At 33.0% G+C, this 20,142-nt stretch overlaps 1 protein-coding gene across 8 annotated transcripts in view; it reads left to right on the plus strand.

Moving 5' to 3' along the window:
* RYR3 (ryanodine receptor 3) overlaps positions 1-20,142 on the plus strand; it is a 187,543-nt gene that overhangs the window by 141,902 nt on the left and 25,499 nt on the right. For 5 of the 8 annotated variants that reach the window (XM_085062056.1, XM_085062051.1, XM_085062054.1 and 2 more), the window contains exons 70-82: positions 6,793-6,963; positions 7,416-7,475; positions 8,607-8,738; positions 9,575-9,687; positions 12,428-12,527; positions 15,319-15,428; positions 16,246-16,297; positions 16,980-17,030; positions 17,331-17,430; positions 17,646-17,725; positions 18,043-18,119; positions 19,741-19,814; positions 20,056-20,073. In XM_085062056.1, coding sequence (XP_084918182.1) covers positions 6,793-6,963; positions 7,416-7,475; positions 8,607-8,738; positions 9,575-9,687; positions 12,428-12,527; positions 15,319-15,428; positions 16,246-16,297; positions 16,980-17,030; positions 17,331-17,430; positions 17,646-17,725; positions 18,043-18,119; positions 19,741-19,814; positions 20,056-20,073 — 1,138 coding nt within the window. Of the gene's footprint in view, positions 1-6,792; positions 6,964-7,415; positions 7,476-8,606; positions 8,739-9,574; positions 9,688-12,427; positions 12,528-13,638; positions 13,736-15,318; positions 15,429-16,245; positions 16,298-16,979; positions 17,031-17,330; positions 17,431-17,645; positions 17,726-18,042; positions 18,120-19,740; positions 19,815-20,055; positions 20,074-20,142 lie in introns of all 8 variants that reach the window. The other 3 variants (XM_085062052.1, XM_085062058.1, XM_085062057.1) reach the window with 1 other exon arrangement.

The following is a 20,142-nucleotide window of genomic DNA, read 5'->3' on the forward strand; positions in this document are numbered from 1 at the left end:
CTATTGTTCTGTCAACTCTGATGGAGCACAGCTGTCATTGCATATACCTCTTTATTTATACATGTAGTGTGCTACATGTGCACCATTTTTCTTGTTTCTTATTAACACATTCTTTTTTTTTTTTGCTAATTTTCAATATGACAAGATGCTGATATGATGCTTCAAAGTACATTTGTTACCTGTATAATAGAAAAAAATTGTGTAGTCAAGGTAAAAATGCTGCTTTGACATTAGCTGAGGAAATTGCTTTACTCAGCTTAAGCCAGATGAAGTGTAATTCCAAATTAGTGTAGACAAATATAGTGAGGAAACCCTTTCTTTTATTTATATTTATAAAGTAGGATTTGGAGTAATCCTATTTTGAATGTGTAGCGGAGAAGTAGCATGTAAAGTTTTGTATTTCACTGTATTTTGGTTATCTCTAACCCAGCTACTGTAAGTCCAATTTCAAACAAGAGAGAGGCAGATAAAATGTGTTGTTATATTTCTTAATTCTCTTTTAAAATGTTTGGGTTTTTTTCTTTTTTCCTATGGATTTTTACGTTTTGAAACCTGACTAAGCCAAACCCTGATACTGGAATTCTTACAAGCAAAAATAGTACATTATCTGCTTGTCATTAGTTCATGACTGGCAGTGAAATACAAGTTCAATGTTATAAAGAATTCTGTATTCAGAGATAAGGAAATATTTAACCTGTTTTTCTGTTGTCAAGATGTGGCTTATCAAAGTTGTTTGATAAAACTGAAATGTTTGTGTCATCCCTATTAACAAGACAAGTAGTGGGCACAGTCCAGGCTATTTGAGCAGCAATTGCACAATACAAGAGTCTAACATGTAAGGAATAAGGAATAGGTAGGTCTCATATGTCTCTGATTTTGATAAAATCACAGGAATTTAACATCAGGAAACTATATTACACAAATTTCAAATTGAGATTTTATTTTCAAATGCCTGTTGTGTATATTTAAGTATCCATATATACCATGTATGAGTAATTGTATTAATGTATTTGTAACAGAGGTTAAGATGCATATGTAAATACGTTTTTATTCCTATGGGTATAAGAGAGTACAGAGAGATTCTGGGGGGTTTTGTATGCATATAATTTTTTGTAAGCATATTAATGTCAACTTACAGTGTTCCAGGACACTGTGCATGGTTATTGCTAATAAAGGAAGAAATAAAATACTGTATTGTTCATGACTGAATATTTTATTAATATGGTACTATAACTGCAGGCATGATTGCAGAACAGCTGTTAATTTAGACATTTGTTTCATGATGACTTAAATACCATGATGAAATATAAGAGGTGTCTTTTACAAGGGTTGTATTGGTTTTATATATATTTTTCTAAGCAGGAAATTGATAATAATAATTTCATAATATAAAATGTAAGTGGCCTAAACCCAGCACATTCAATAATTGATAGATTTACATCTGATTCCTTTTTTTTTTTTAAGACCGCATAGGTTAAAATAAGAAGAAATTCTCTAAGTAACTGAATTTCAGGCTTTCTTGCAGGTTTGATATTCATTTATATCCTCAGGCATTGATCTGTAGAGGACATTACATTAGGGAACATTATTTTTATAATTTCTTGCTTTAATATTAACATTTAGTTCAAAAAGTAGCATGTTAACAGAATAGTTAGCCCTTTCCTCTCTATCACTTATTCCTCTTTATTGACATTTCTAGTGGAAGCAATCTTATGCAATATATATCAAGTATGAGTAAGTATAGAAAACTGGATATGAACATTGGCCATTGACAGTGACAAGGGAGAACAATTTGGGGTGTCTTAAAGGAGTAAGGTCCCAGGCTGATCTCAGACTCTCTTAGGAAAAATACTGAGTGTCTGTCTCTGTTACCTGATACAAAATACTGGAATTCTACCAGAGTGTAAGGTGTAATATATTATATACAGAAGGTTCTGTATCTATATGCCATATAGAAGAAAGAAAATAAAAGAACGCAGAGGATGAAGGAGTAGCATTAAGTTTCTTATTGGTAGCTAATAGCAGTGGTAACAAATTATTAATCATTGAAATCAATAAATTGGTTAAGTACCGATTGTATTTTTATTATACCATATTAACGTTGTTAATAGTTTTTCAAGTAAATGTATTAACAGCTGAGCATTTAATTTTTCTTTTCTAAAAATATGGCAGCAGATTGCTCGGAGGGCAATGGTAAGTTAGAGAACTTTCAGTCTGAGAGAGACTGGTAACTTAGATTCCATTGAAACAACAGATTTGTGGTAAAAGTGTTGAAATGGAGATTAAACACCTTCATTTACACTAGTTATTTTTGACCCCTTCATAGGTTTCTTGATAAAATAGCCTTTTGGTTAAGAGGAAATGATGTTGCATTGTGTTTTTCAGTTCATTGGAATAGAAGACTAAATGTATACATTCAGATGTGCATAATAATTGTTTGATATATATATATGTATATATGGACAATTTTTCTGTGTAAATTTTGGAATCTAAACAAATGTGTGGCTGGATATACACCCTCAGTTGCTAAACAAGTGCATATCCTACTGAAGTTTTATTTGATTTGCCCTCATTAATTTTTTTATCTATTTTTAAGAACATTTAAATAGACCTATTATAGAAATTGGAGGCAATCGTAAAATCTAAGTTCGTATTATGGAACAACATTGTTGTTTGTGCCCCTCTGTAATATGTAGTACATATTGTTTGCACATTTACAATAGTTAGAGGATTTCATGTTAGTATTTTCTGCAGGAATTTTAGATCTCTTCTTTGAGAGTATTTCAATCGCATAGAATACATTTCCTTTGGATATACTGAGGTAAATCATGAGTGGATTATATTTATGGTCAGCTAAAATAAATTAAAGATAATTAACATCTTGTCTTTCCTTACCTTTAGTGTATATACCTGTGCATACCTGCTGAGGCATGTCTATGCAGCATCTACATATTTCACACAATTGAAATTTTAAATTAAAATTTGCTATTTGTCTAAAGTATTGAAGATTCTAAGATGCTAAGATTCTAACACTTAATTTGATGATTAGGCTTTCATTTTTCTTGACTTGTATCTGTTTTTCTTACTATGTGATAGAAATAGATTAGGCTGTAAAAATATTTTAGTAATAGCTTGACTTCAACATTTTGAAATTTAATCAAGTATCACAAGAAAATAAAGTTACTGTTAGGGCTATGACAGAAGTGGGGGCTTGTGTGTGTTTGGGTTTTTCTGCTTATTTTTAACCAACAATTTTCTACAGTATTTTCCTAGGCCTTTTCAAGGATTCTTTTGACTAACAGTTTATTTTATTTACCATAAATAAAAGGTTTTGTTGTTATTTTCTTAAGATTTCCTGGCACAATGATAATATAATGTTGACTATAGAATACATATTATTTAAGTGTATTTATGGTATTAATATAACAAACGGGGAAAAACATCCTCTGTCTGTATGACAGTTACAGCTGAGTTTATAATATTGTTCTCAAAATGGGTACTGCTGAGAGATGCAAGATAAAGTTTTCTCTCAGGCTATCTTCAAAATGCTATGCATTAGTAATATGCTATGCAGTGGGAAAATAGATCTGTAAATTAAGTGCTACACCTGACCAATGATAGTTGGACTTCTAAACATATTTTTTTGCAGACATACTTTGGTGGGGAAAAGAGGGAGAAGGTGCTATTTTGGTAAAAATGTGATTATTTTTTATTACTGGACTATCCAGAGTTCCAGACACCTTTCTTCTTTAAACAAAATTGGGAAAGGATGCAGTAATCAGTGTATTGATGGGTTTACTAACTGGATGTACTTAGATGTGCAAGCAGCAAATGGTAGCGTGCGGTAGAAGAGCAACCGAAATTCAGGAGTTCAACTGTTTAATAAAGATAAGGCTGATTTCACTAAGATCTCATTTGGTTATGCATTTACAGTCTATTGTTTTAGCTTATTATATTTTTACTGTCCTCATAAAACTGAGTAAGTTTATAACTAACTTGTAAAATTATCATCCTTTCATCTCTTTTACTTATGGTTTGTTTTTTTTTCCCCTTTATTTTTCTTTCATACAGGGCATGCAAGTAAAGGTACAGGTCAAAGTGCATGATGTGTCTTTGTTTTAGATTTAGAGATGATCAGGCTCCAAGCACTCTTTCCATTGATCATAGCAGTGGCGTCACAAAGTGAAGGACCAGGTTCTACCTACTATAAATTTTGTCCCAGCTAAAGTGGCATTCTTTGACCAGAGCTAATGGAATTCCCTTTGGCACTCCTAAATATTGCTTAATGTGAAAATGTATTAAAGCTACTTTTTGTGACTATTTCAGGTGTACATTCTGCCTCTGCCGTCTTTCTGCATTCTATTTTTTTGCTAAAATATTGAAGTAGACATTGTAAAAGAAATGTCTAAGTAGAGTCAATAGAAAGATATATTTGGCTTATGATATTCAAGAAGTATCTTTGGGAGAAATGTGCCATAACCTACAGCCCATCTCTAGATGAAAAGAAGACTGTATTAAATCAAATAAGTTTAAATAAGGTGTATAGTTAAAATCCTACCTTTTTCCAAAATAAAATGATCTTTACTAAATTCATGAGGTGTGACAAAGCTTTTGAATAATCCTTGTTTCTTTTATGTATTTAATATATTTGAAGATTTCCTCATGGAACTATAGGTCACTCTCTTTTGCACCATTCAGATATATATTTTTTTTTTTTAAATATTGATTTATAGTATAGATGAGTACTTTCTGACCTATGGTGTGTTCTTCATTGGTGAACCAGAGTGAACAGCAAAATGGAGCATAAACCCTTTCATCTTTCTTTTCACCCTGTGTGCTGAGAAGCACACTTGATGCTGTGAAGAACTTTTAATCAATTAAACCAGTCATGAGTTTAAAAGGGAGAAGTTCTGTTAAACTAATAATCTGATTTCATGCTTTGCTATTGTCAAAATTCTCCAGGTATACAGAGTAGGATTTAATGAATGCTCTCATTATAATCCCAAAGAATTGAAGTTTAAAGAGGGATGGAAATACAAAAAATGTTAATTTCATAATCTTAACCATTTTAATCTGAGAGAGACGTATTTCCATTGTAATTTGGGTTTCAGTCTGTGACTCTACTTATACATTTCTCAGCTGGAGAAGTGATTTCACAGACAGCAGAATTAATGGCAAAGGCAGAATGGATCTTCTTTTCATGTTTTAAAAATTCTCAAATTTTGAGGTTTACCTATCTTATTCTCATGAACAAAAAGAAAATTGGATGTGCAAATTGTCCACAGGCATAAAAGATACAGAAATCAGAATCTGTCCTTTTCATTTTTTTAAAAATATATCAATTACATATTTTGTTATTTCTTATTTAAGATGCATAGTGACGCCACTGGAGTACAGTGATACATTGTGAGATTTGTTTGTCTGCTGTCAATGTAGAGTACAAACAATGTCATTATTATAGCCTTTGCATCACTATTTCTAAGGCACTTTGAAAAGCAAAGCTTTGAGGCAAAGTACTCTCTTGCAATTGTTAGTTCCCTAAGAAAGGAAGCCACATCCATTGCGTGTTCCCTCAGACTTTAAAAATATTTAACACAAGCTCTGTACATAGATATTCACCATCTAGAAGACAGAATGTGCCAAAATTTATCACCAAGTAGAATACATATGGCTGCCTTTTTTCTTCCAGTGATTACTGTGATAATAGTGAGGCATTAATTCGGAAATAATGAATTGCAATGGATTCTGCTGTATCCTTATGTGGAACTACACAATATATTGTGAGAACAGTAGTTAGTAAATCTTAATTGACAGAAGGAAAAGGATGTGGAGGGTTAAATGCAAGCAATTTTATTTTGTAGTGTTGTATAAGCCTGGAGGCCTAGTCCTGAACTCTTATCTTGAGCAAAACTCCCTTTGAGTATAGTAGGAGTTTAGTATGGGTACAGAATTCAGAACTGGGCTGTTTGATGTTGTTGCTGTTTACTATGTGTTCATTAAATATATGGGTCTGTTTGAAAGATTTTGGTTCTCTGTCTCATAAAAGAAAAGTTGGGTGTGAAATATGTTGTACAATGTCTGTCATAAGAAGAGAGGGCAAACATTATTCTGTTGTGCTGTTTACTTCTGTTTCTTTTGTTTTTCTTTTCCTATTAATGATGATCTCCAAAGTCATAAGAGTTTTAATTTTTTGTCCCAAATTTACAAATATTAGCCAAAGCCAAAGGGCAGTACTTTCCCAGAGGCACTAATTCATTGGCATTTTATTACATTGAATCAAAACCTTTTAAATCATACTGTTTTTCAGATGAGACAAGTCAGGCACTGTTCATTCATTCAGACCCTGGATAATTATCTTTATATAAATCTCTTACAAAAATGTAAACATCCTGAATTTGTCTCTGTAACATTAGACAAAAAATAGTGTCCCCTGAGAATACTTCACCTTTAATTTTAGGGTTTTTTCTGATTTCAGAGATAAGATCCAGAAAGTATTGTTAGGGCCATATGTATGATTGCACACAAAAGTGTGTGACTCCTATTACATTTCTGTTACTGCATTTTCTGCATTGGTGCACACCAAAAGCATTCCTTTACATTTCCCGCCCAAGACTGTACACCCTTCCTCTAGTGCAGCATTTTTAATTGTGCTACATCAGGAACTTAGTTTCCTTAGACCATTAGGGTAAGACTGTATTGAGGAAGTGCGTGATCAGAGAGCTGCAGTAATTTTTCTACTCTCTCTCTTTTTTTTTTTTTTTTTCTTTTTTTCTTTTTTTTTTTTAATGGCAGTCTGGAGGACAAGATCAAGAGAGGAAGAAATCAAAACGTAGAGGGGATTTGTACTCCATACAGACATCCTTGATTGTGGCTGCACTTAAAAAGATGCTTCCTATTGGTTTGAATATGTGTACTCCTGGAGATCAAGAGCTCATCTCTTTGGCTAAGACTAGATACAGCCATGTAAGTGTGTACTTTGTAATAGTTTTTTTTAATGCAAAATAAGCAGAACTTTCTAAACCAAATTTGGAAGCATAGATGTCTAAGCAGTCAATATTATTAAATATCTCTATGTACTGTAAGCAATTATAGCTGCTAATTATTGTGCTTTTGTTTAAAAATGTATATAGACATGTCATAATTTCCCTGTTATTTTCCATTTGTATACAATATGGAGTTTTATATATGCATATTTTTTGGGACCAAATACTGAATTACAATTCGTTAGCTTTGATTCCCTTCATAGTTTAATCCTTCCTTTGTGGTTAAGGAAGGTGCCCTTCTGGTATCTTACATACTTTGAACACCAAAGGGGTTAAATTTCAATATTAAAATGAAAGTTTTTCTTTTGTGTTGTAAAAGTTCTTATGAAATGAATCATAATCTGAATTGAAAATACTTTTGCCTTTCTACAGAGGGACACAGATGAGGAAGTCAAAGAGCACTTACGCAACAATTTACACTTGCAGGAAAAGGTAATATATAAAGATCTGTCTTACAGATGCTGATGTGCACTTTTAAATACAGAAGGTGCAATTGTTTTGTTTATTGTGATACATTAAAAAAATAATCTGAAAAGTTATTAGAAAGATTTCCATTTTAACATTATTCTTCATGATTTTTTCATTGCAAGAAATGGCTTATTTGTAGCTTTGGATGAATATTCAAGTTTCAGCAAGATCTGTAAAATGGGACAAGTGTGAAGAATTGAGATACTGGTAGTCTTAAAGCTGTAACTACTTAGAATGAACTTGATCCAAGAAAAAAATAAAATTAAAACTGTTGTTTCAGCTAAAATTAAAGCTGTAGTTCAGCTTTTCTTCTTGGATTTAACTTTCTCTAATGATTAAATGGTATTTCTAAGAATATATACATTTAAAATGACTATAATAAAATAAGAGAAGCTTGTGTTATCTTAGCACTTGTGAGTTTTACAAGCACATTCATATTCCTACAATTCATATGCTGAATACACTGTCAAAGGTAATATCAATATGAAGTCCTCATCATTCTGTAAATTAAAAATAATTCAGAGCATTGCCTACAGTCTTTGAACACAGTAACTGTAGCTTATTTATCTGTCATGAAAGTTGACTGTATGTTTGGTATAAATTTGTGCGTACATACATTTAAAATGGACACGATAAGTAATTTAATGTGGTTTTCATATTTCTGTCCTGCAAGGAAAAAGCAAAAACTTTAGGTGTAACTCTTCACTGACTGAAATTCCATCTGTCTTTTCTAGACTCCAAAAAACAGCTTTACACTCTCAGTACAGAGGTCCTGCAAGGAAGTAAACTCAGTCCCAGTACTAAATGTGTTTCCTTATTTTTAATGCAGTTAAGTGGAATAAATAAGTTCCAGGATACTTTATTTTGTTTCATGAAATAAAAATGCAGAACCTTGCTGAAGAATAGAGTTCAATTGCCCAACAATATACGGAATTAATGCCATTTTTTGAAGCACCTAGCAAATGTTTGGTCCGAAAGAGCGCAGACTTGGGAGTATTTATAACCTTATTTATTATAAAATGGGAGTAGAAGTGGTGTTGATCAAATTCAGTGCCTTCATTCAGCCGCTAACAAATGAAATGTGTTGGGTTTCAGTCTGATGATCCAGCTGTGAAATGGCAGTTAAATCTGTACAAAGACATTTTAAAGAGTGATGGACCTACTGACCCTGAGAAAAATGTGGAACGTGTGCAGAGGATATCAGCTGCTCTGTATCATCTGGAGCAGGTAAAAAGCCACATGTCTATACTGTGTTCGTTTTAAAATAACCTGAGATTTTTTCCTTGCAGAGATAATTTCAGCTACATTGAGTTTCATCATTTAAGTGTCCAGATAAAACTTAGGGTTTTATACATGCATGCATGCAAGTTCACATGCACATGCAGGTGTGTATATATGCAAAGCTTTCAATGTAATCTGTTCAAGGGCCTCCATTTAGCTGCAGGGAAAACTCAGGATGTATTTCTGCAAAACTTCATAAACAGTCACAAGTATAGTGCACAAATCATCTCCATGCAGTAGCTGAAAACTCTGTGGTTTTAGGAAGAGATGTTTGCTTGTGCACTTATTCTTACTACACTGGGTTTAGCCTGTCTCAAATTTCTGCACCTGGGAATGCTCTAGCAATTTTTGAGTTGCTTGCCTGTTCATCCAAGTGATACAATTTAAATACAGGAAGGCATTTATACTCTTCCTACATAAAGTTAATCCGTTTCATTCACAAGTTCCGAAATACGTTCCCATGAACAACTGCATATGCATAGTTAAAAATAAAAAAAATAACCATTTTTTTAAAATTTACCAAGGAGTCCCACACATGAGCTATTCTGGCACCTTTAGCTTGTCTGAATAAACTGAGAGATTACTATATGGAAGCTCCCTGATCTTTTCACTTATTAATAAAAATAAATAACTAAAGCCCCAAAAGAACTTTTTTTTCAGATGATCCAGAGTATTTAAAACATTTTATACATTGCTAACTAGCTAACCCCTAGCTGAAAAGAAAACTTTGGTTGAAAGTTGAAAAGTTTCCATTGTACATACTAGAAGATATTTTCCCATAGGTTGAACAACCACTGAGATCAAAAAAAGCTGTTTGGCACAAACTCCTGTCAAAACAACGCAAAAGGGCTGTTGTTGCATGTTTCAGAATGGCACCATTATACAACCTGCCAAGGTAAGTGACTTAAAGGTTTATTTCTTCCTAACTTTTGTTTGCATTGTTTACTGAGTGCAAATACTGCTTGTGTGTTTACCTACGTGTTTGTTGATTGTTAGGTGTATGTAATTTTAAGGGTCAAGAATTGATTAGTCATCAGCTAATTCCTCACAGTAGCAAAATACTCATCTCATGACAAATAACCAGAGTGGGAAAAGACCATAAGAATTACATGCTTAATTTTTGTCAGTTATTCTCTATTGTTCCTCATCTGTGAAAATTGCTAAGATGTTGCTATTTCTGTCCATTTTTTGTCTCTGATTGGTTACTCTTTTTACTCTTTATTCTCCTGTGGTTTCATTATTTTTTCTTTTTTCTTTTCTTAATTTTTTTTTAATTTTTAATTTTTTAAATTTTGTTTTGTATGGCTTTTCCTCTCCTCTTACATGAACACTTCATGCTCTGTAGCTTGTCTGGGCCAATCTAAAGCTACTACATCAGAATGTAATACTAATTAAAGCAACTACTGGGGCACAGCAGTGCAGAATGATATTTTAGACTTGTGTGTTGCTCTGCTTCTTACTCTAGTGAATGTAGAACCGACAAAGTCGGAGATAAAATGCATCTTATGCCAGGATCCATCTATTGCTTTAAGCAGAATAATAAGATCTTATAGCACTGGAATAACTTCCTTTATTCTGTCCCTTCTCAAAACATCTGGGTTTTATTCAGATAGAGGTTAAGCACATCTTTAATTAGGTTTGCTTCTCACTTTCTGCAAATTTTTACTTTTTGTGTTTAATATTTTTATTCAAAGATTTTTGGCAAAGTATTTAACTGAAGAGTTGAGTTGGATTTTTAAATGCCTTTATTAAAGCCAATTTACATGTTTCTGTAAAGGTCTTTAGCTAAAGGTCTGTAGCTGTGCCACTTAACATACTGGAGGAATATTAGGTTTGCACAGGACAAATAAAAAGTCAGTTATACTATAAAAAGCACACAACCTTCCTTTACAAAAATGAGTATTTCCAGACTATAGTAACTTCTCCAAGTTTTCATGCTACCATCAGACTCTCTTTAAAGAACCAGAGAAATGGAAAGGATTAAATACAACACAACAAACCAGCCAGTATCAACCCTTCCATCTTCAAGAGCCGTGTTTGGCAAAACAAGAGGTGTTATGAAGAGATAAAAATTCAGTACAACCTTTTTGTGAGCAAGTTGTTTTTTTTAGGAACCCTATTCTGGCTTTATAAGTTCTTAAAATGTTTAGAATAAATACATGAGCACCCAAATGTTGAAATGGCTCATCTTTTTTTTTTCTTCTTTTTTTTCGTAAAAAGCAGCCACTTTTATTTTTTTCATATTTGAGGTTGATGGAAGACTTGCCAAAGTGGGTTATGAATGTTTAAATTTTTGAATTTTTTATTTCCAATAAAATATGGAGTAACACCCATTGAAATGGAACATTTACATTATTTTTTAAAAAAACTTTTTTGTGTTAAAAACTTTTCTCAAACTTTATGGTAGATTTTGTGGTACCATTTACTCCCAATTTGAAAATGAAAATGAGGACAATCTATCCAGCTATTTAATTTTGTAGTTGCTAAAAATGAACTCTCATAAATTTCTTTTCATCTATTTATTGTGCTGTCTGCACTTCAGAACTGAGAAGAGTGAAAACACAGTTTGAACTTAAAATCCTAAAGTCGTAGAGTGGTTTGGGTTGGAATGGATGTTTAAATGTCATCTAGTCTGACTCTGCTGCCATGAGCAAGGACTCCTAGGTGTATTGCTCTATTGATAGGTGAAAACTGAAGTTTTAAAATTCACTAGCTTATAGATTTTTTTTTTCCTAGATAAGTCATAAGGTTCTGGCAGAAAAATAAGGCTATCACACTATTATGCACCTCTAACAATCTGCATTATCTAAATTGACAGTGTTGCTAAGACATGTCTGAACCCTAGGGAGATTATTTCAAGTGGGGTATTATTAATTCTAGGAGCTATTTAAATCTCTTTGATCCAGAGTTTAAAATGCAGCTCTCTACTTTGTTTTTTTCCTCATTTTATTTGCAGCTTTGTATTGGGAGTTCTAGTTCTAACTTTGATGCTAGAATTCATTAATTTAGAGGATAGTAAACAAACATTATGGTTGTACCCCTTCTTTTATCCTTGAGAAGATGAATATCTTCAGTAAATAATAAACTTACTATTTTGAAAATTTTCCAGGTATTTAGGTAGCTTTCAGTATAGTTTAATTTTAATCTCAGATATTATGCTAATTTTCTGCAAAATTTACTTTTATATGTATCAGCTTTTAGGAATTCCAGTAAGAAATTTCAGAAAGGGACATGTCTATTGATATGAAGGTGTTTGCTAGATCACAGAAAAATTACTTTAACTTCTACCATAAATATTCCAAGAACTCCCTTTGATGAAAAGTGCCTGCAGATACAAAACAAATAGCTATAATTTAAACCTTTATTTGTGTTTATTGAACGTACATGGCTTTGAAAAAGTGTCTTATATGTGATAAGTGTTTTTATCTGAGATGTGTCTGTTTATGTTTGATGTTTTAAGGAAATTAATTTGAAAAAGATTTGTCTTATTGTCTGTCATTTGTATATGCACCTAGATACAGCGAAGTTGTACATGGCAGTTTTTCAAACACGGTTTACAAATACATTCTTTCTGACTACTTTATTGAATTTCACTTGTGCCTTTCTTCAATGAAAACCTATATGCTTTTCTTCAGACACAAAATTAGCAATTTCTTCCTGAGCACCTTTCAACGTGTTTGGCTGGAAAAAGTACATGAAAAAACTCAGTATGACAGGCTTATACTCAAGTTAACGGTAATGTAACTTGTGGAGAGCCTCTTGCTTATGCGCCCACTTCTTCCTTCCCAGCCATGATTTGATATTATCATAAAAACATGGATTTGTACAATTTTCAGAGGGGATTCTGATTGGTCAGTTTTTGAAATTTGATAATAAAATGGCACCAGTGTCAGCAATTGAGCCTAGAAGGTTGACTCAATAGCTATTCCATTATAAAATGCAGATTCATGTGCACAGTGTATTTAAAAGGTATTAAATGGTGTATAAGCTGCCCATTTTTATAGATTTTTTTGGTGGTGCAGGATAAAAGTAAAAGAAAAGCCTGCATGGAACAGCCTTTCTAACCTCATGTAGTGCACCCCGAAACAAAATTTTCCCCCAAAATAATGTAAAGATGGAATTGTTTGGCCATTGTTATGTGTAGTCTTCTTGCCATGAGCTGTATTTTCTGTGGAAAGTTAAATTAATGAATAGTATACAGTAGCAATTAATATGATTTAAAATTTTCTAAAACTGGTCATTTTGTAGAACAGGTTTTGTATATTTCTAATGCAACTTCTTTGAGGACATGCTAATACTGCCCTGATTTGGAACTGAAAGACTAAAGTTGAGGTTAGTCTTCTTTGTGAGGAACGTCTAGAAAGTTGAGGTTAGGCTTCTTTGTGTGGAAGAAGGCAATGATTGTCTGCAGAAAATATGCTGGAAAGCACTTTATAATTATTTTGGTGTTAATGGCCAACGTCTGCTGTCTTGATGTCCTAAATCTAGTAGTTTAGATTTACACCTTGTAGATGTAAATCCCACTCACTCAGTCTGTTCAAGTGTCTGTTTTTCTCATGCTTGCATTAAGGTATCAGTCCTGCAGTTTCATGTATAATATATATTAGGCCTCTCTTGGCCTTCAAAATAAAAAGTGATGTATACATATGTGTATGAAAAACAGTAAGAATGTTCAAAAGTACCTGCAGATTTGTCACTGAATGTTAGTTATGTTTCACATCTTGTTTCACTGACCAATCAGAGGATCAGAATTGTACAAATATGTATCCTTACTAACCATTAACCATCTGAGCTGTTATACTCTGTTCCGTTACCCCTCTTGATCTCACTTTCACAACCCCCCCAGGCACCGTTCTATTAACCTCTTCCTCAATGGCTATCAGAACTTTTGGATAGAAACAGAGGAATATTCATTTGAGGAGAAACTAGTTCAGGATTTGGCTGTAAGTACTGACATAATTGGGCATATATTTCAGTGCCCACTTCAGTGTGTATTCTATGTATCTATTATAAACTATATTTAATTTTTGTGTACTGTATGCATATGCATAAACTTATAAAATATCAATCCTTATGCTTCTGAGCATAAGGTCATTTTCTGCTGTGGTCAAAAAGACATTTGTCCTGTGATGCGCACTGAAGTGCATTAAGATGATTTATGCCTTCAGACGAGCTATGTGATAATCATTCTTGGGAAGAGAAATGGATTAGACGAACAGACAGCCTATTTTTCTCATTATGGTAATTCCTATGATCCTATATATTATTTACTGGGGTTTTTTTAAAGCTTGACACTATTGATCCTCTACCATTTCAAAATATTTTTGATGCATAATATTTAATTTTAACATTTTCAGCTTTGATACAAATTAATTTTGCTGTTTTCCTTTTGACGCATCAAAAGGAGAAGTAAATATATGCAGCCATATTCAGCAAAAATGTAGTTTACCTGTGTAATTGATAAAAGTGATAGATAAACTTCAGGATTTTGTTAATGAATATTGATTCAGATTGCCTACTGCTCTTTCTCTTCCCTCTGTGTAGTTAGCTTGTCTAAAATACCTCCAAGGAGCTTATCTCCATAGTACCTAAACACCATGAAATTTAGTATACAGCTTTATGGATCACATGCAGATGTATCAGAAGTGCTTCAGTGTTAACAAAAACAGTTCTGTTGTGCTTTTTGAAGACTCATTATGCCTAATATTGTCGAGTCATAGAATGGTTTGGGTTGGAAGGACCATGCAGATCATCTAACTCCAACCCCCCTGCAATGGGTAGGGACATTCTTCACATACTCTGGACAATTATATGGTCAGTCTTTGACTTTGTTTCTTCTTGCTAAAGGAAAGAATAATGCCATTAATCAAATCAGTGACTGCAATTCTTTCAGATTTCATAGAGAAGTAAATTGAACTTCTCTAATTACTATTATTACTGTAGTTAAAATAATTCTACAATAACTACAAAGGAGTGATAACACAAGTAAGGTAAAGGTAATATACTGATATTTGGCCAGTTCTGACTATGTTATATTTTTAACTGCCAAGAAATGTTTGAAGTTTACACTAATGAGCATTCCTTGAATCAAGGCCACTTAAAAATTGTAAATGAACATATTGTAGCCAACATTAGTGATGTATTGACGATGCTAACAAAAATTATTCCAGCAATTCTACTCCTAAATAGTTGAGCTAGATCTTCCTTTCAGTTCTGGTCAACTGGAAATGCATAATTTCTGTTGAATAAGGTTTCCCCAAGATTTTCCCTGTCTCATTCTCAATACCTTGCAAATGAGAAACTTCTAAAGTTACCTAAAATATGAATAAAAATCTTACCTTCTAACCTTTTCTGAGTCATACAGGTACATGATGTTGCAGGTTATGCTATAAACTGAATAAGATTAATACAGGCAGTTAATACAAATTGGACAGAATAAAATTACTGAAATTCTTTCCTAAGCTTAATCACTAAACTTTTTTATTACTTATGAAGCTTAACTTTTATATTCTAAATCTTGAGACAGACATCTCCAAAAAAAGATGAAGAGGAAGAAGAAGAGACTGAGAAAAACCATCCTGATCCACTCCATCAGATTATCCTCTATTTTAGTCGCAGTGCTCTTACAGAGAGAAGGTAAAAGAGCTGCGTTGAAAAGCACATTGAGTAAAAGTAACTGAATCTTTAGTAACATTACCAAAGTGATTTAACACAAGTGTAGCTCATTACTGTACATGGTGAATACCTTTTTCCTCTCAGTTTCATTAGAGTTTTCATGTATTTAAAATAGTATAACCTTTACATTGAGATAAATATTGACTATTTTTGACATTTAAAAAGCTTTGTAAATACCCAATACAGAAATAATTGAGCATAACTTCTCACAGAAACACAAAGTCTACAGGAAGTGCAGGTTAAATCAGAGTACTCTCTCCCGGTCTCTCCTGGTAATAAATGTGTGTTCTTGGTTTTAGTATTCATTACATTTCACTCAGTATGTCAGAAAAGGTTTTGTTGATGTTTATTATGAATCTTGGTGCCAGTTTTTTGTTTGACTTTAGACTGTTGATTAGAATTATTAGAATTAGATTTTTATGAGTACTCTAGTGCTTCATATAATTTTTCTGTATGAATAACAAAATCTTGCTATCTGACAGTTATAATTATTTTAACATATCTCCAAATCATTCTCCTACACCTTCAACAGCCAATGATGACCCAACATGACTAATATGAATGTCCAAATATACCTCTAAATTGTCTGAGTAAAAATTTAGAGATTTGGATTTAGATAAGAGAATACCTTTGTGACAAAATTTTCAAGTGTAATAGCTTTTCAAGTAGATGTACACCTACTTTAATAAAATATCCCTTAATAAAAATGCTAGGCATATGATGCCTTTATAATACTATGTCATAAAATAATTTTAATTTTTTTTTTTACTCTTCACAGCCAACTAGAACATGATCCTCTATATGTTGCCTATTCTGCCATGATGGCAAAAGTAAGTGTATAATTTCACTCTCCGTCCCTCAATGTACTTAGGTACTTACCATTAATTTTAGATGCTTTTTAAAACTTTTCTTTCTGTTTCTTACATGGGACAGCTTGATACTAGTAATTTCTGTATTTTTAATGAAGTAAATGCAGTTCAGAGTTATATATACACATAATGAGAAATTTCCTACATTAAAACAATACTATAAAATCCCAGTAGGTGCAGTCCAGTTGCTTTCACTTGGCACTTTGTTTTGTACACGATTAACTCATAAGCAGTCTTAACATGTTGCCTTTTTTTGGGGGTAATTATTTTAGAGTTAATATTTGAAGTCTGTCAAAAATAAGGCAGTTTGTGCAACATATTGATTACAGCTGACTCATGATGAGACCTTGACCCTGTAGAAGCATATTATAGCTATAGAGATATGGCACAAGAACATATAGCCTGCAGTACAGAGTTTGTATGTATTTGGATAAATACCCTGAAATACCCATATGTTAAGGAATATCAGCTTCTTAGTGTGGATAAGCATAAACACTTACAATTTCAGTGGTTTTAAATCTTCTTAATACCTTCAGTTATTGCTTGAAAAAATTATCTGTCCGTTTTTGTAGAAATACTGTAGCAGAAACAGGCATTATATTTCATGATAAGATCTTGTGATTTCTGTTTTTAACATAAAAAGAGCTGTCAGGAAGAAGAAGAGGGAGATGAAGAAAAAGAAAAGACATTTGAGGTGAGAGTTTAAATTACATTTCTTTCTCATCACCTAATGTGGTAGTTTTTAAATTATGTCCACTAGAATAAATGCAATAATAACATAACACAGTGTGTGTGTGTGTGTGTGTGTGTGTGTGTGCAGCTGGTTTACTAGGTTATTCATATAAAATGATGGGGTATTCTGAAGTTTTGGACTCAAAAATCCCGTGGATGATGGAGGCAGATGGTCTTCAACAAATTCAGTTTTCTCATCTTCCTATTTTTTCTGGATCCATTCCAATCTGTAGTCTGTTCTTATATTTGTTCCCAAACCCAGGAGAAAGAAATGGAAAAACAGAGAACTCTCTATCAGCAAGCTCGCTTACATGATCGTGGAGCTGCTGAGATGGTCCTTCAGATGATCAGTGCAAGCAAAGGTAATGTTCTGGGGCATATTTAAAGTATACATGATGTGCAAGTCTTAGCTGTCTTTTGTCGTTATACCTATAATGTAGACATCATGCGCAACTTCTATATGATATATAATGAGGCAAAATAAATGTCAAATACAACTGCACTAAGTTCCAGACTGCATTTCTGATTGAAGAGTTCATAATTGCAAGTTTTAATGACTGTGTCCTTGTTTTTACAGGTCATACAGGACCCATGGTTGTAGAAACACTAAAACTTGGTATTGCTATTCTGAATGGTGGGAACACCATTGTTCAACAGGTAATGATTTTCTAACTACTTTTAGTGTTCTGTTGTTTATGTTAGTGTACTTAAAATTAAGCCAAATAGTGAAGAAATACCAGTTCATTTTTGGTACAATAGCAATTATATTATTGCTCTCCAGTGATTTTATTTCAAAGAATCAATTCAGGAAGTTTTGAATTAATATAATTTTAATATTATTAATTATAAGGGTACTTATTTTTACTATTTTAATTTGTTTTATAAGCATTAATTAATAATTAACTGTTGATTAATATTTATTGTATATAATGTTAATACTATATTTTTTCCCTTCAAAAATACACAACATTTAGAAAATGCTAGACTACCTGAAGGAGAAAAAGGATGCTGGATTTTTTCAAAGTCTCTCTGGCTTGATGCAATCATGCAGGTAAAACCATAAATTGTATTATTACAGGTTCAGTTTTATTCATGGTGGTGGCTTATTGCTCAGTGCAGGTGAATGTGTTAGATTTACATTTCAGGAGTCACAGGTTGTGGGACTCTTGTGGGAAAGTTTTGTGAATCACAGGAACAGTCTGTTAATATTTTAGAGTATTCTTCCAAAGGAGAAAACAGAGCAAAGTCTGCCCATGCCTTTGAAGACTTAGTTTGAAGAGGCAGAAAAGTAAAATGTAATGACTCCTTTACTGATCCTAGATCCCTCGAGGCTTTTGTCTCGTTTGTTCCAAGGATAGAGAAAAGCCATCCCTGAGGGAGAGACAGGCCAATGGAGCTTTACTAAGCTTTCAGTTTCTACCGTTTTTCTGGCAAGTTGCATAATCTCTGTCTCTTCTGAATCCTCTACATATGTATCAGGTTTGTTAGAGATGGCATGTTGACCAGTGAAACTCTAGTAGCGTCTTCCCTTGACAAAACAAAAGCTCAGATTAGTTAAGGAAAAGGACTCCCATACAGAAGAAGGAAAATTGTTGGTGTTTCTGATTACTCCTACAGCAAACAGCCTCCTTTTCTCAGCCTTTTAGAGTACCACAAGGGTTCTGGAGGAGTACACTGGGAATTAGAAGTGGAGCAGCTGTATGAATAGAGGATAACCTGTGGAAGGAATGGTGACCTGCATTGTAGAAATTATTGTTGAAGAGTTGCAGTCTAATTACATAACATCTGCCTTGTAATATTTTCATTTATGTAGAAAACTTTAGCAGGGACTTGCTCAAACAGGTCCTGTTGTGCTATTATTACCAATTGTGTATTATGTATCATTCAGGAGGTACTGATAAAATTACTTGAACATGATAAGAGAATGAAAATGATGCTTTTAAAAATGCTTTTTAATGATGTCACTGGATTGAATATGTGACTGAAATGCTATTGAACTGAATTAAAATTAGATAATGATAGAATTATATTTGGATGCTTTGAAAAATGTATTCTGACTAGGTGGTGAGAAGAATCATGATTTGCTATTCCATGTGCTGAGCTATTCCAAGTTAACAAAATAAAATTCAGATATTAGTGTCTTTTGACCTTGGAAGATATGGAACCTCTGATTACATTTCTGTCTTCTGCAAATGGAATCAGAAATTCCATATGTCTTCTGAATACCATAAGCATGCATAATATATACAGACACAATATAATAGGAGTAATAGTGACAACTTAGTGGAAAACAGTGCGAGTGAGAAACAACTGCAGTAATGTCCTTTTGGAGGTAGGTTTAAGCCAACATAAAGAGTAATATTTCAGGCTCCTTTTCCACTCCACATTTGTACATGAAACCATGAATGACATTATCAGGAGTGAAGTTAGGTAAGTGGTGAGACCTGGCCTGAGAATAATTGCTTTTCAGAAATGGACACTGGACCCTTAGTTTCATCCACAGCTCTTTTATTTAATATAAGTATTAAATAAAATATGAGGCAATGCATGTCATAGTGGGTCAAGGGTAGTTGTTGAAGGCCTCCAAAAATTTTGTGGAAGGAAATTATTTTCCATTGTATATTATAGTCCTTTTTTCTATTTGTGCTGTTTGTTTTTTCCTCAAATATAAGTGTTCTTGACTTGAATGCGTTTGAGAGACAGAATAAAGCAGAAGGCCTGGGAATGGTTACTGAAGAAGGAACTCGTAAGTAGAATGAAATTGATTCCAGTAGTGCTTCAAACGTTATTTGTGCTGCCTTCTTTAACTAAAACTGTTATTTACTGTGGCCCGAGGTTTCTGTTGTTAAACTTACTATAAATAATTCTAGGCTTTGAGTTCTGAATATGTGCTTTTTTACAAAATCTTTAGCAATAATTTTTAAGGAAAATACTGTAACTTCCAATATTCTTATCTTGTATTCTTGTTATTTTTCTTTGATCCACAGTCATCGTTCGTGAGCGTGGTATGTTTGGGTTTACAGTTTTTGATACTATTGTTGCAAAAGTGTGTTGCAAATACAGAGAGAAATCTC

Source organism: Lichenostomus cassidix, chromosome 5, assembly GCF_008360975.1.
Source record: "Lichenostomus cassidix isolate B80296 chromosome 5, HeHo_3.0, whole genome shotgun sequence".
Lineage (NCBI taxonomy): Eukaryota > Metazoa > Chordata > Aves > Passeriformes > Meliphagidae > Lichenostomus > Lichenostomus cassidix.